We start from the raw sequence: 16,952 nt of genomic DNA, 5'->3' as shown, positions 1-16,952 counted from the left end.
CCTTGTGGCAATGGACTATCTTCACCACACGAGTTAAACTTTCCCAACCAGGGATCTATACAGTACAACAGAGCTGAACATCTGTACCCTCACCTTTTAAAAACAACTCCCTGGACATCAAGATGGATTCCAGCCATATTTGTGATTATACACATGCCTACAATAATATACAAGGTTGCAGGAAGCAAAAGCACCTTTCATATATAAAAATATATCTCTCATATAGTCATAATATTGTACATCATCAACAAGTTCTGGACCCTCAAGACTACCACTGCCATCGTCACATGAGGATGCTGTTTTAGAAGATTCAATGCCGAATGATTAGCCGATGCATTAGTGTAAATAATTTTTAGAGGGTTCCAATAAATGTAACTGGAATAATATTTTCATTTTTGATTCATCTCATATAAATATCAGTAACAAGCAATCAGTAATCACTCAGGACTGTTTCCATGGCTACAGACGTTTTTGTGTCACACATTACATTAAATCAATGTTCCTATATCTATCAAACCTTAAATTAATTTAATATTTAATCTTTGTAATCTTCATGTAAATAAACAAAAGGTTCTGGGCCCTCAAACAGTGATACACATAGCATTGCATCTGTTGTTTTTAAAATCAATAATTTGCCTTGAATTACTGGACACACAACCAGTTTATACACCAGTAGTATAATCCACTTGGTACTGGACACATTGTCTTGACACACAAAGACACTATGTACATGCTGCTTTCTTACAACTATTTCTGTATGCAGTCAAACCCCCGATGCCTCAAGCTTCTGGAGACCAGAATTAGATTGACTCAGGGTTTTCCACAGACTTTTGAAAATGAGAGTCATTGTGACTCACAATATTTATTTTTGGGAGTCATTTTCAACATTTAGGAGTCATGAAATTCTTTTAATATTTCTTTGCGTTTAATATTCTCAGTATGTAACTGTGTATGTCACACCACCAAATCGATTTTATTGAACTGAATTGTGAGGGCCACCTATAAAACTTGCGTCAAGCTTGACTCGTATGATAGTATTTTGAGAGTCGTTAACAAAATTGTAGTGTCAAATACGCAGGAATCATGCGTCATGTAAAACCATGTTGACTTGTCTGGGATGTGACACGTCCTACTCTTCTTACTAAACATCTGAGGAGAAGGGGAAGAATCTGGTTTATAGCTGAACTAAACCAGGTCCCTGATGTGACAAGCTGTTGTTTTCTACCATGTTTTGCCTGTCCTTCACGTTCAGCCACAATATTGGATACAAATTCTTCTTTGTTTTTCACCTTTGATCTTGACGTATCACAATGAATTTTATCCCAGGACTATAGATTTAGTCTGACACAACAGAGAATCTGACACATATAGTTTCACATGTCAAGGTTTAAAAACAGATAAATAACATACTTATGAGGGGAGGTCTGTAAGTTCACCATGACTGGGGATTTGACACAACTGAGTTTGAGACAACGGAGTTTGTCTGTATAGATTGTTATGCTACATCTTGTACAGATTATCTGCTAGTAATTCCAGAGATATTACAGTACATCAACTTGTTATCCCAAAGCCACAACAGTATATCAGCTTGTTATCCAAGAGTCATTACAGTATATCAGCTTGTTATCCCAGACATTACAGTATATCAGCTTGTTATCCCAGTCATTACAGTATATCAGCTTGTTATCCCAGAGTCATTACAGTATATCAGCTTGTTATCCCAGAGTCATTACAGTATATCAGCTTGTTATCCCAGAGTCATTACAGTATATCAGCTTGTTATCCCAGAGTCATTACAGTATATCAGCTTGTTATCCCAGAGCCATTACAGTATATCAGCTTGTTATCCCAGAGTCATTACAGTATATCAGCTTGTTATCCCAGAGTCATTACAGTATATCAGCTTGTTATCCCAGAGTCATTACAGTATATCAGCTTGTTATCCCAGAGTCATTACAGTATATCAGCTTGTTATCCCAGAGTCATTACAGTATATCAGCTTGTTATCCCAGTCATTACAGTATATCAGCTTGTTATCCCAGAGTCATTACAGTATATCAGCTTGTTATCCCAGAGCCATTACAGTATATCAGCTTGTTATCCCAGTCATTACAGTATATCAGCTTGTTATCCCAGTCATTACAGTATATCAGCTTGCTATCCAAGAGTCATTACAGTATATCAGCTTGTTATCCCAAAGTCACAACAGTATATCAGCTTGTTATCCCAGTCATTACAGTATATCAGCTTGTTATCCCAGAGTCATTACAGTATATCAGCTTGCTATCCCAGAGTCATTACAGTATATCAGCTTGTTATCCCAGAGTCATTACAGTATATCAGCTTGTTATCCCAGTCATTACAGTATATCAGCTTGTTATCCCAGTCATTACAGTATATCAGCTTGTTATCCCAGTCATTACAGTATATCAGCTTGTTATCCCAGTCATTACAGTATATCAGCTTGTTATCCAAGAGTCATTACAGTATATCAGCTTGTTATCCCAGTCATTACAGTATATCAGCTTGTTATCCCAGAGTCATTACAGTATATCAGCTTGTTATCCCAGAGTCATTACAGTATATCAGCTTGTTATCCCAGAGTCATTACAGTATATCAGCTTGTTATCCCACAGCATATTGCTAGCTATTCCAAGACATGACGTTGGCAGTAACAGTAGATGTTGGTTTGTGACAACTTCGGCCTCAGGTGTTGCAAGGGTGACCCAGGTTCAGGTACTCCATCAGGCAGCCCATAGCTCCAAAGTAGCCCTAGAATCATAGAACACCATCAGATAGAACATCATCAAATAGAACACCAACAGATAGAACACTATCATGTAGAATACCATCACACAGAACACCTACACATAGAACATCATCATATAGAACACCAACAGATAGAACACCAACAAATAGAACACTATCATGTAGAATACCATCACACAGAACACCTACACATAGAACATCATCATATAGAACACCATCACATGGAACACTATCACATAGAACACCAACAGATAGAACACCGTCACATAGAACACTAACAGATAGAAAACCATCACAAAGAACACCAACAAATAGAACACCATCACACAGAACACCATCAGATACAACATCAATGAATAGAACCCCAACATAAAGGACACCAACAAATAAAACACCATCAGATAGAACACCCTAAGATAGAACACCATCTGAACACCAACAGTTAGAAAACCATCAGAGAAAACACCATCACACAGAACACCATCAGATGGAACACTATCACATAGAACACCATCAGATAGAACACCATCACATAGAACACCATCAGATAGAACACTAACAGATAGAAAACCATCAGATAGAACACCATCACATGGAATACTATCACATAGAACACCATCAGATAGAATACATCAGATAGAACACCATCACATAGAACACCATTTCATAAAACACCGTCAGATAGAACACCAGCAAATAGAACACTAACAGATAGAAAACCATCACATAGAACACCATCAGATAGAACACCATCACATGGAACACTAACAGATAGAAAACCATCACATGGAACACTAACAGATAGAACACCATCAGATAGAACACCATCACATAGAACACCATCACATAGAACATCATCACATAGAACACTAACAGATAGAAAACCATCACATAGAACACCATCAGATAGAACACCAACAAACAGAACACCATCACATAGACATGCACCTACAGAACAGCATCAACAAGCCATGGAAACAAACAAAGAACAACTACAAACAGGCATCTACAGTGAGTGAGTGAGTATGGTTTTACGCTGCTGTTAGCAATATTCCAGCCATGTCAAGGCGGAGGATACCAGAAATGGGCTCCACACATTGTGCCCATGTGGGGATTCGAACCCAGCAGGCATCTACAAGTCCTGAAAGCATATAATATGATCAGATAGAACATCAACTGACAACAAAATACACTGAAGGTGATCAGGTACATCACCAGACAGGCATCTAATAGACAGAAATACCCTAAACAAACAGGCATCTACCAGTCCTGCTAACTCATAGTGAACACATTCAGACAGTATCATATCTGCCTATACTGACCTCATGCTCCAGGAAGAGGGCCTTGAGTGACCCTCCTGACCAGAAGTCCATGGCATAGGCCAGCAGTTTCATGGAAATAGTGTTCACTCGCAGGAAGTTCCCCACAAACACCACACGCTCGATTTTCTGGAAGATAATGAAAACTAGTGTTGGGAATTGGTTAAAATATCATAATTGATGATTGGTTCATTACCACCGATCAATCATCGAAAATAATTGGTTAGCGTCATTTATGAAATTTGTTAATGCACAATAAAATAAGGAAAAAAACATGTAGTTATTTTTGGGGTATTTTGGGCAAAATTTCACATCTTTAAAGGATGACTAGTATGTTAGAAACATAAATTTCTTGGTGTCTTTAAGATGAATTCAATCACGACTTGGAACAAGCTTGTAGTGCTTATGAAATGTAACAGACAAAACCAACCTTGTGAAAAATATTGTTGATGAAAACAAGTGTTCCAGAATTGTTTTTGTTCGATTATGAGAAAACATGATTGATTGCTTGGTCGTTTAGTCACTGCGACCAATCTTCGATTATTTCAATTAATCGGACCACCACTAATGAAAACAACCTAAGCATATACCAAACCTAAATGCTGCAAAATTTAAGTCCATTAAGTAGAAACTGGGATAATGGCATTCTTAAGGGAACTAATTCCACAGATGATATGCTCACACAAAGGTGAGTGAGTGAGTGAGTTAATATTTAATGTCACATCGGCAATCTCACACAAAACAATAAGCTGATCTTTATCACCGCTGGACTTTATTCCAAGCATGGGCCATAAACAGCTAAAACAAATTGGTTCTCAGGCAATGGCTTTTGAAACATTGGTGCAGAAAGGTGGCATTTTCTTTTTTCAACTTTGGAAAGAGGTGAGGTGAGGTGAGGTGAAATTGGGTTTAACGTCGTACTTGAGAATATTTCGCTCATATGACGACGTGCATGCGTGTGTATGTGTATGTGCGGCTGCTTGTACTAGCCCAGACTTAAGCTGGTTTTATAGGGCTAGCCCACTGAGATACCATGCCGCAGTGAAGCTTGAATACCCCACTCAGACACATTATATTGACTCCGAGCCGACCAGTCCTTCTTGTACCCATTAATGCCGAGCGCCAGGCAGGGACCAACAAGTACCATATTTTAACGTCTTTTGGTATGACGCGGTCGGGGATCAAACCCGCGACCTTCCGCTCTCCGGGTGGACGCCTAACCACTACACCACGGAGGCGGTCCCTTGGAAAGTGCTTCCATATATATATAATAGTACTTTAAGTACAATACTTGTCATTTTATGCCTTCATCCAATTTGAAGCGGCTTGTTGTGGTCACCACATTAACTCTTCAGGCAGGAAGTCCAACAGTTCATACATCCCTAATTCATAGAACTCAACTTGAACCAATAATCTATTTAAGCCCAACAACCAGATAACCAGCTATGTATGTAGCAGATGCACTTATGTTTTTGTGGTCAACTTTGCCAATGTATTCCAATATCCAGTGAATTAGTGAAATACAGGGAATACAGTAGCAGTGTTCAACAAACTCTGATTTTGTTTGTCAACGCAAAAAGAATATCTTAAGCACATAAACCCAGAAACAGTCTACCAGCAGACCAAAACTTCAGTAAATATGTTCGTTTTCTTATTTTGCTATCTGGCCATAAAGGTGTTCATTTATACATTAGTAATGTATTGTAACAGTTTTAATCAAGATCACTCACCGAATTAGAGACCAGCATAACAAGCTCAAAGATTTACCGCCATCATTACGATGACATGATATGAGCAGTTCTGTATAACGCGTGGGAAGGGAGGTAACTGCATGCTGTATTGGATCCATAGTGGTTGTGTGTTCGCAATGCTGTATATTTATCAAATTGATTAATTATTAACGGAAAGAAAATCTAAACGTGCTGCAAACTTTGTTGTGATGCCGCAGTGCCAGAAAACCAAGACTATATTTCTTAAGTCCATCTCAGTAACAGACCAAGGGCAATCGGCCAACAGTATTAATAACCAATGTATTTGTGTTTACTGGTGGTGGTGGTGTTGGTGGAATTGGGTTTTACGTCGTGCTTGAGAATATTTCGCTCATATGACGACGTGTGCATGCGTGTGTATGTGTATGTGCGGCTGCTTGTACTAGCCCAGACTTAAGCTGGTGTTATAGCGCTAGCCAACTGAGATACCATGCCGCAGTGAAGCATGAATACCCCACACAGACACATTATACTGACTCCGAGCCGACCAATCCTTGATGTACCCATTAATGCCGAGTGCCAGGCAGGGACCAACAAGTACCATATTTTAACGTCTTTAGGTATGACGCAGTCAGGGATCGAACCCACGACCTTCTGCACTCCGAGCGGACGCTCTAACCACTACACCACGGAGGCGGTTTGTGTTTACTGGTTGAAGATGGCCATGTAGACCCATATGACCTGAGTACTGACCTCTGTGACGGCACACATCCGTGCTATTGAGCCAATGTTGTTGGTGATGGTAACCAGGGTTGCCTTGGCCAGATCAGCCCTTGAAGCCGTCTCTCTCCGATCTTTGCTCATCATCTGGCCAAAACTGGAACACGGTCAAGCAACAGTGTTAACGGTGGATGTAGAATTATTATTATCATAGTATATGGGTATTTATATAGCACTATAGTCCATCCCATCTACATGCATGCTCAAAGCGCTTTGCTTTTTCCCTTGAGCACTGGATGTCAATCTCAACGGCACATCGTATTTTCAATCTCAACTCCCTGGGGAATTGATGCTTTTGACATGCCCCTTACAAGTGTTGTGTCGACAACACTGTTTCTCTTCTGTATTATATGTTCCAAGACCTAATTCTTTAATTATCAACTTTTTTGCCTGTCCAGTGAACTTCATTTTGTCATCAGCAGACAGCAGTTATCACGAAATGCCCGTGCATCAAATGCACCTGTCTATTCCCGTTGCTGCCGTGTGCCCCTCAGCGCCAACAATCATGTTTATAATGATGATAGTTTGTTAAACAACTTTTTCTGAGATTCATGACAACTTCTAATAGCTGAAAAGGTGCTTGGGTATTGGTTATTCATGAATCATCTTGCCCTAAGTATAGCTAGCTAAACTATTTATTAACTACCTTTTACTAAACTGATATATGGATATAGCATAAAAATTTGAATGGGGACACTTATCGCGATCTAGTCAAAAAGACTGTAGGGGTTGTTTGACAACACTGAAAGAGTCTGCACACAAATTGTTGACTCATCTTGCCTCGGTTTTTACAACCCTTTCTAAACTGATCACAGGTGGTCAAACAGACTGTAGGTCCACTGAAAACTGCACACAAAGTTGCTTTACATCACTAGCCCTCCTTAGACAGTTTGCCCACCACAGCTATCTACCTGTGATGCAGTTGTTAATTGCGCTTACTTACCAGTGTGGAACCAATCTTTCATTACTGGTCACAACCCAATCTTCCAGTGTTGTTTCCTCTCTACCTGTATCTACCGTCGATGGCCCCTACCTACCATCGTTGGCCCCTGCCTACCGTCGATGGCCCCTGCCTACCAACACTGTCCCCTATCTACCATTGCTGGCCCCTATCTACCAGTGATGTTCCCTATCTACCAGTGATGTCCCCTATCTACCATTGCTGGCCCCTATCTACCAGTGATGGCCCCTATCTACCAGTGATGTCCCCTATCTACCATTGATGGCCCCTATCTACCAGTGATGTCCCCTATCTACCAGTGATGGCCCCTATCTACCAGTGATGGCCCCTATCTACAAGTGATGGCCCTCTACCAGTGATGGCACTGTCCCCTATCTACCCTGTGATGGCCCTGCCTACCAACACTGTCCCCTATCTACCAGTGATGGCCCTATCTACCAGTGATGTCCCCATCTACCAGTGATGGCCCCTATCTACCAAGTGATGGCCCCTATCTACCGTAGTGATGGCCCCTGCCTACCAACACTGTCCCCTATCTACCAGTGATGGCCCCTATCTACCAGTGATGTCCCCTATCTACCAGTGATGTCCCCTATCTACCAGTGATGGCCCCTATCTACCAGTGATGGCCCCTATCTACCATTGCTGGCCCCTATCTACCAGTGATGGCCCCTATCTACCAGTGATGGCCCCTACCTACCAGTGATGTCCCCTATCTACCAGTGATGGCCTCTGCCTACCAACACTGTCCCCTATCTACCAGTGATGGCCTCTATCTACCAGTGATGTCCCCTATCTACCAGTGATGGCCCCTTGCCTACCAACACTGTCCCCTATCTACCAGTGATGGCCCCTATCTACCAGTGATGGCCCCTATCTACCAGTGATGGCCCCTATCTACCAGTGATGGCCCCTATCTACAAGTGATGGCCCCTATCTACAAGTGATGGCCCCTATCTACCAGTGATGGCCCCTATCTACCAGTGATGGCCCCTATCTACCAGTGATGGCCCCTATCTACTAGTGATGGCCTCTGCCTACCAACACTGTCCCCTATCTACCAGTGATGGCCCTATCTACCAGTATCTCTACCAGTGATGTCCCCTATCTACTATCTACCAGTGATGGCCCTATCTACCAGTGATTGCCCCTATCTACCAGTCTTGTCCCCTATCTACCAGTGATGGCCCCTATCTACCAGTCCTGTCCCCTATCTACCAGTGATGGCCCCTATCTACCAGTCCTGGCCCCAATCTGCCGACACCATCCCCTATCTACCAGTGCTGGCCCCTACCTACCAGTGATGTCCCATATCTACCAGTGATGTCCCCTATCTACCAGTGATGGCCCCTATCTACCAGTGATGTCCCCTATCTGCCGACAACGTACCCTATCTACTAGTCCTGTCCCCTATCTACCAGTGCTGGCCCCTATCTGCCGACACCGTACCCTATCTACCAGTGCTGGCCCCTATCTACCAACACCATTATTCTTCTACCAGATGCGTACCTGCTGGCTACAGTCTCCCCTTTCAGGTTGAACTTGTCGTAGTCACCGCCGTAGATGTCACGCACAAGCTTGTCCACCTTGGTGGCATCCCCCTCAGACGCCAGCTGGATGGCATCCTCAAACGTCTCACAATTTGTCAGCAGACAACACAAACCCAGGAATGTTCCACCTCCCAGACTGAAACAAAAGGTCAACAGGCTGAACATGAAAGAAAGTGATAACTGATGGCGACATCCCTTTATAGAAGCCACACAAAAGCTACATACAGCTACAAACATGATAAACGGGCATACAAGTTGATAGAGAAATATGTATCAAAACTCCATGCATTACCTAATTATATGGTCACATCTTGACATTTCCAAAATGGCTGCCTGGCACAAGTATTTTTTGAACTGTCAACGAACATACTGACTTGTACAAAAACTCACCTGGTTCCTGAGACTCTCCTGTATTCAGAAGGAGACTTGACAGCCAAGATGCTGACACCTGATCCAATATTGACAACGAGGTAGGGATATGGATTCCTGAAGTCGAATGGGACCTTCTGACAGAGCTGGGAGTTGCCTGGGTCAGTCCAGTAGTAGCACTCGAAGGAGGGGTTGAAGCGATCGATGTAGTGGATACCCTTTAGGAGGCACTCAAGCTCGTCATACTTGTGAAGGCGCAGATTCACCATCTGTGCGAGGAAATACAGGTATAAGTTATTCTTTCTCAGAATTGGCTCGTCACGCGACCAATCCCCACATGGGTACAATGTGTGAGGTGTCCCCGCCGTGATGTTGCTGGAATATTGCTAAAAGCGGCGTAAAACCAAACTCAGTCAGTCAGTCTTTCTCAGAAAAGGAAGGGTGATAGTGAGTGAGTGAGTGAGTGAGTTTAGTTTTACGCTGATTTAAGAATATTCCAGAAACATCACAGCAGGGGGACACCAGAAATGGGCTTCACACATTGTACTCATGTGGGGAATCCAACCTGGGTCTTCAACGTCTTCAATGCTTTAACCACTAGGCTACCCCACTGCCCCCCCACATGGGAAATAGGCAGCTATTGTACACAGCCCAGTGTGTTGTGAAAAGGTTGCTTGTTTACTGCTGAATACCCTGACCAGTGATACATTTCAACAGCCATATTTTGAAGAATCTTTAGTATGGGGTAAAGATGCGTTTGGGTAAACTTGGTGATAAGTATCAAAGAAAATAACTCATGTGTGATCACGTGGCTTCCTATTTACATACCAGCAGACAACTGATCTTACTGAATTTCCGCTTGCTATTTTTTGTCATAAAGGCAACTGATTTTGCACCTGAAGTTGATGTTTGTTTGCTTTTTATATAACTTAACTTCCCGATTTCCATTGTCAATAAAACTTCTCCCGACAGCGACTGGGCATCCGCCCTACCGATGAAACAACTTGTGCACTCCAATCGCGCACATTCTCCCCCGATATAGCGCGAGCAATGCAATCGTTGAAATCACCAGAACGTCGAATTCAGCTCGTTTTGGGATACCTACCAGCCACAAATAATGCATACCTCCTTATACACAAGCCATAAATATAGATATACCTATATATAGATATTACTTGCCTCAAATAAAGGTGTGATTTTGCCACAGGCCCTCGTGTCTTTGCGAGGATTAATGATTAAAAAAATATTGTTTTTGAGATGACCCCCGACACAAATGGCTGACGATATATCCGCACAAAACGGGGGTGTAGTCGAAGCAAGCCCTTTGGTTGGTCAATGCTGCTAAATCTGCACATTTATCGACTGCTTGACTTGGAAGAAATGTAAGCTTTTTTTTCCTGCAATGGCTTCTCAAAAGAAAGCATCAATTGTAAATGTCTCTTTAACAAACATCAACCAACCAGAGGGCTTGCTTCGACCACACCCCCGTTTTGTGCGGATATATCGTCAGCCATTTGTGTCAAGATCGTTTAGTTGAGGGTCAAAATCGGGTTTCAATCGACTTGCAGAAATAACAATAAAGAACTGGTAGGTGTCATGAGTGGTGCTCGATAGGCCAATCATCCATGATTATGTTTACATTAAGTTTTAATCGATTGCATGCTATGATAGCGTAGCTATCGGCGAAGCAGTCGGGTGGGGTACACCGAAGTGTCCGGCCTTGTCATAATGTATTATACTGTGAAGCATTTCGAGTGAGGGGGTCATCTCAAATTTTTGTATATAATTTATAAAATGTTTAATCCTCGCAAAGACACGAGGGCCTGTGTTAACAACCTGCACTGGTGCATGTTAACAATGGCTGGTGCATGTTACCTTCACTATCATATAGCTGTCGTCGTGTATTTTAATTCGGAAGTAAGTGACTCAAAGTAATATGTTTCTCTCCGCGTGACTTATTACAAGCAGAAACATCTGAAGTAATCATATAATTGAGATTTCTAAATAAAGGTAATGCAAAATTGCAACAGAATCATTCGTCACTTATCATTATGGGGGTCAGGTTCTGAGTGAGTGAGTTTAGTTTTACGCCGCACTCAGCAATAGTCCAGCTATATTGCGGCAGTCTGTAAATAATCGAGTCTGGACCAGACAATCCAGTGATCAACAGCATGAGCATCGATCTATGCAATTGGAAACCGATGACATGTGTCAATCAAGTCAGCGAGCCTGACCACCCGATCCTGTTAGTCGCCTCTTACGACAAGCATAGGTTACTGAAGATCAGTATTCTAACCCTGACCTTCACGGGTGGGTCAGGTTCTCATGAGTGTATCTGATACTGAATACTTGTGAGGTGAGTGAAATTGGGTTTAACGTCGTGCTTGAGAAATTGGGTTTAAGTGTATGTCGGCTGCTTGAGAATATTTGCTAGCCCACTGAGATACATATGTGAAGTGAGCCGACCAGTCCGTGGTGCATGCGGTGTAAGTGTATTTTGTGCGGGTCGAAGATTGTACTTATTTTATGGTGCAACTTGTTATGAAAATTGCTAAAATTTTGATGGTGCAACCAAGCTGGGTTGCACTCATTGCAGATACTGAAAAATACCCACCCAAAATCACTCCCTGCCTCAAATACTGGCTTACAGTAGCAGAAACACTAATGAAAGCAGGTATACACCTTTGTGTAAAGGCTTCTTGTTAAAGGGAAGGGTATAAACTCATAAGCATTATCCAACATCTGCATCCAACATCTGCATGTCCTTCCGTAGGAATGAAATGGTATGCTGTAGTACAGTACGTACTGCAATACAAGGCCTTCGGTTCGGTCCGTTTCGGTTCGGTACATGAGAACTTACTTACGGGAAAACAGTGGTCGTCTAACAAAGAAATGCATAGATTTTAACAACATTATTCGATTTCTAGACACTTTAGAAAACGTTAAAAAAGGTTAATAAAACGATGGTATGAAAACGGAAAATACTGAATTTCTTTATTGCATTACAGTATAGTGAACTGAAGGCAAAATACAGTGGTTCTACTAATACTGCAATATACCATTTCACCACTACTCTTCCGTATCTGAATCTTCATCACCTCACCTTATAGAAGTCCTCCTCGAACTTGTAAGCTCCTCCCCCTGTGGCACAGATTGCACTAGATAAACTGGAAAAGTTTTTGGATTTTGCAAGATCTATAAAAGCGTACATTTCTGAGGTGGGAAAACGTATAAAGTGCAGAGATCCTCGTCTGTTTCCTATCATTTGGTTGGGCATTTCCAGATGGACATCTCTGATCCCTGTCTTGCCGTATGCGACATTCCCTGTCAGATAACGGCGGATTGTCCGCAGTGTTTCCACTTCCTCCAAACCATGTTCTTCAAACACAGCTGTAAGACTGCTGATGTCTCGTGGCTTTCGAAATACACCAGCAATTCACGCGGGGACACAATGTTCCGCCAATGTCCATTCCAAACCATGGCATTGCTGAAACAAACACAGAACAGGGCTAAGAAGTGTAGTGTATCACGATGAGTGAGTGAGTGGGTGAAGAAGTATGGTGTTGGTTTAAGAAGAAGGTGCAGTTGAGACAAGATGTTACTAAAGTGAGCGAGTTTTGAGTGAGAGAGAGAGGGAGAGAGAGAGAGAGAGAGAGAAGAGAGGGAGGGAGAGAGAGAGAGAGAGAGAGAGAGAGAGAGAGAGTATGGTATTACACTGCTTTCAACAATATTTCAGCAATATCACAGCAGGGGACACAAGAAATGGGCTTCACGCATTTGTACCCATATATAATTGAACCCGGGTCGTCAGCGTGACAAGCGAACTCTTCAGCAACTCAGGGGACCCACTGCCCATGTGTCACGACTGCAATATATACCCAGTAGCATTAATTCTAGTTCTGTGGTTATTTGGAACAATTGTCAGCTACTATGTCCTGTAAACATCAACATCAAGAGAGCCCATAACTGGACCCAATAACTAGTGGTGGTCCGATGATCGAAAATAATCGAAAATCGATCGAAAGATGGGTTAAAACTAATCATCGATCGTAAAAAACATATTTTCAATTAATCGGAATTTTGTTGTTTTAGTATAACACTTGAATGAAGGAGACTAACCATTAAATTTGATGAATATTCACGAACAAACATGCGCTCAACAGCATAAAGCTATGCGCATTGTAAAGTTTTAACCACTTTTATTGTCTTTTTTGCATGCATGCATTTCATCGCATGACAGTATTAGTTATAAAAAACATAATTAGTAAAAATATGGGGAAAAACCACTTAAAATTGGTGATTACATTAAAAATGTATATATTTCGATTATAATCGATAATTGTTCACCAGTCCTCTGATAATCAATAGTGGATTTGGTTTCCGATTCCCAACACTACCCATAACTGATTTATCGTGACAATGACCAGTCGAGAACAGGTGTTTGCTTTTGTTGCCATCATTTTCTAAAGCAACAGCTGTAGTAACAATGAAATATATTTCATCATTAACTACAAAATCTTTACAAAATCTGTTCAAATTGCAATTATGTAAGCTTTCCACAGTCCTTTTACATGTTATTAGAAACCCTTTATCAAAATGCTATGAAATAATTTATAAAAGAAATGACAATTACGCCATGCACACTTTCTGTATGATGACATTGAAATGTAATATATGATTGGAAATTACAAGAATAGTTTTCAACATTGATCAAATCAGATATACACTTATTTATGGATTTTCTCAACAACTGACCCATTTAGATAATGTCGCAGTGTGTTGACGATTGTACTTAGTAGCCTTAATGAATAGTGATAACTAGTGGTGGGGTGTCCTCCCATTACACAGACAGGCAGTTCGCAGACGCCTTAAAACAACATTTATGGTTCAAAGAACAGATTAGCTACTACCTGTTACCTACACATTACAATGGAATAGTCCAAATAAAAACAAGACATTAAAATGAACTTTGCGCCCAAGGTGAGGTGAAATTGGGTTTAATGTCGTGCTTGAGAATATTTCGCTCATATGACGACCTGCATGCCTGTGTATGTGTATGTGCGGCTGCTTGTACTAGCCCAGACTTAAGCTGGTTTTATAGTGCTAGCCCACTGAGATGCCATGCCGCAGTGAAGCATGAATACCCTACTCAGACACATTATACTGACTCCAAGCCGACCAGTCCTTGTTGAACCCATTAATGCCGAGCGCCAGGCAGGGACCAACAAATACCATATTTTAACGTCTTTTATATGGCCAGCGTTCAGGGATGAACCCGCGACCTTCCTCTCCGTCGCGCTCTCCACTACACCAAGGAGGGCTTTCTTACTTTAACCCAAATATTATTCATATTGAATAAGTAAGTTAAATGGTTTGCACACAAGAGTGAGTGAGTGTGAGTTTAGTTTTACGCAACACTCAGCAATATTCCAGCTATATGCCGGTTTGCACACAAGATTAAGATATATGATCAGTACACTTAATTATGATTTATTTAGAATAAATATTAAAAAAATGATGCATCATGTCAATGTGGCCATGCATGTGAGAATGTTTTTCATTACTACCTAGAATGTCCATTGTATACTATTCAAAGACATAAACTGTTAGAATATTTAGAAAATATTGTTAAAAATTAGAACACTGACTCTTATTAATCTTACATGGCAATGCAGGTGTCTCAGTTACTGAAAATCAGAATGTCTTCAAATATGTACATATCTATATCTCTCAAACAAAACTTTTTCTCAGTTATCTTCTCTTGTACATATCTATTATTGAGAGAGGGCTTTTCTAAGTTGGATAACTTTGGCCCAATCCTTTTCTTGAATGAATAAAATATGTTTCAATCAATAAACACAATCAAACCTCTCAGTGACAAAACCTGTTTTTATATTCGATAGTAATTGATAGTAAAAACAATTTTGAGAAGAGAAGACAGATTATCATTTAATCACAACAAAGTTCTATTTACACACAATCAAACTTCTCAGTAACGAACCTGTTTCAGGCTCACCCTGCTCTACTCACTAGACAGTGGACTGTTCCATTATACCCGTAGGTGTTACGCTAATTAACCTTCTAGTTCAGTGTCTGTCAATTGACTGTCTGTCAAATGGGTGTCTGTCAAATGGGTATCTGTCAATTGACTGTCAAATGGGTGTCTGTCAATTGACTGTCTGTCAAATGGGTGTTTGTCAAATGACTGTCTGTCAAATGGGTGTCTGTCAAATGGGAGATAACCAGAGTTGGGAACTGGTTGAAATCTCACAATTGACGATAGGTTCATTACCAACAAGAAATGATCGACAAAGATTGGTTAGCATCATTTTTCAGATTTTCCTATTCAGGTTAAGTTGTAATTGCAGATACGTATAAAGAAAAAAAAACTTGTGGTTCTTTGTTGTTGTTTTTTTGTTTTATTTAGAAACTGAGCAAATTGCATTGACAAATTTGTTATTTATTAAAGGAAAAGATGCAAAATGGAATATATCCTAGTTAGGCTGGATTGTGGTCAGTACTCTTATATATTTATATTTAATGTGGGAACTCGTCATTGTTGTGATTTTAACACTGTCTTAATCATCAAAACATATAAAAGAATGAACTTTGTTATTGTTTCACTTAAAGGCACAATGTCACACATTTTCAACAATATTTTGGCCTATAATTCAGGGCTCCAGATAAGGGCCTTATCGGCGTATGTACGGATAAAAAATATGCATGATACGGAAAGAGATAATTTAGAAAACGTAGCAGATACGCACCACGACAATGGTGCACGGTCTTAGAATTATTTAGTATTTACAGACGTTATTATCTGAAAAAAGTATTGTTTTATTGTTTATTGGCCTGTTTACACAAGACTAGCAATGTTGTGGTGCATATATGAAACGAAACACAAGATTACTGATACTCCATTAAATTCCATTCAGTACTCTAATGTACTCTAACTTTTTTCCATACTCCTGTATTGAAAAAATCAGGAGTATGTACTCCTGATCATGAAAAATTATCTGAAGCCCTGCTATATGATATATATATTGGGGCATATGCACTCACTTTAGCTTGTTATTAATCCAATAAAAGACTTATTATCCCTTAAGACTAGCCTGAAATTGATAACAAGCATTGTCACTAAGGTGACATAATCCCCCGCCGCAAATTATCAAATCAAACTTAAAAAGTAATGAAAGTGAAGGTTGTAATTTAAGATGAAGTTAAATGTAAACAAAAACATGACCAGTCAACCTCTCTTGATATCTTGCTCCGTAGTTGTTCAAACGCACAAATATTTTCAAGACTCACTTTGACCTTGGCATGAATGTCTTAGTGTATGAAATATGCAAAAATAGTAATGAAGAAATTGCTTATTGAAAAACATTCAAGGGAAGTCTTGAAAGTCTATGAAGAAAATCCAGTGAACTGTTCTTGAGATATCTTGCTGACAATCTTAACATGCAGTTTAAGATGCTGAAATCTTCAAAGTGTCGCC

The 16,952-nt window shown here is 40.6% G+C and overlaps 1 protein-coding gene across 2 annotated transcripts in view; it reads right to left on the bottom strand.

Moving 5' to 3' along the window:
• Positions 1 to 2,495: 2,495 nt before the first annotated feature.
• The window catches only part of LOC124267520 (pantothenate kinase 2, mitochondrial-like), a 32,090-nt gene continuing 17,633 nt past the window's right edge, over positions 2,496 to 16,952 (bottom strand). For both annotated transcript variants that reach the window (XM_046702445.1, XM_046702446.1), the window contains exons 2-7: positions 12,561 to 12,944; positions 9,479 to 9,726; positions 9,048 to 9,224; positions 6,551 to 6,674; positions 4,092 to 4,217; positions 2,496 to 2,772 (exon numbers count right to left, since the gene is read on the bottom strand). In XM_046702445.1, coding sequence (XP_046558401.1) covers positions 2,707 to 2,772; positions 4,092 to 4,217; positions 6,551 to 6,674; positions 9,048 to 9,224; positions 9,479 to 9,726; positions 12,561 to 12,734 — 915 coding nt within the window. In that variant the 5' untranslated portion in view covers positions 12,735 to 12,944 and the 3' untranslated portion in view covers positions 2,496 to 2,706. The remainder of the gene's footprint in view (positions 2,773 to 4,091; positions 4,218 to 6,550; positions 6,675 to 9,047; positions 9,225 to 9,478; positions 9,727 to 12,560; positions 12,945 to 16,952) is intronic.

Source organism: Haliotis rubra, unplaced genomic scaffold (genome assembly GCF_003918875.1).
Source record: "Haliotis rubra isolate DU_JTF1 unplaced genomic scaffold, ASM391887v1 Scf1318, whole genome shotgun sequence".
Classification (NCBI taxonomy): domain Eukaryota; kingdom Metazoa; phylum Mollusca; class Gastropoda; order Lepetellida; family Haliotidae; genus Haliotis; species Haliotis rubra.
The sequence above is the reverse complement of the archived record's forward strand: the minus strand, read 5'-3'. Positions and strand labels throughout refer to the sequence as shown.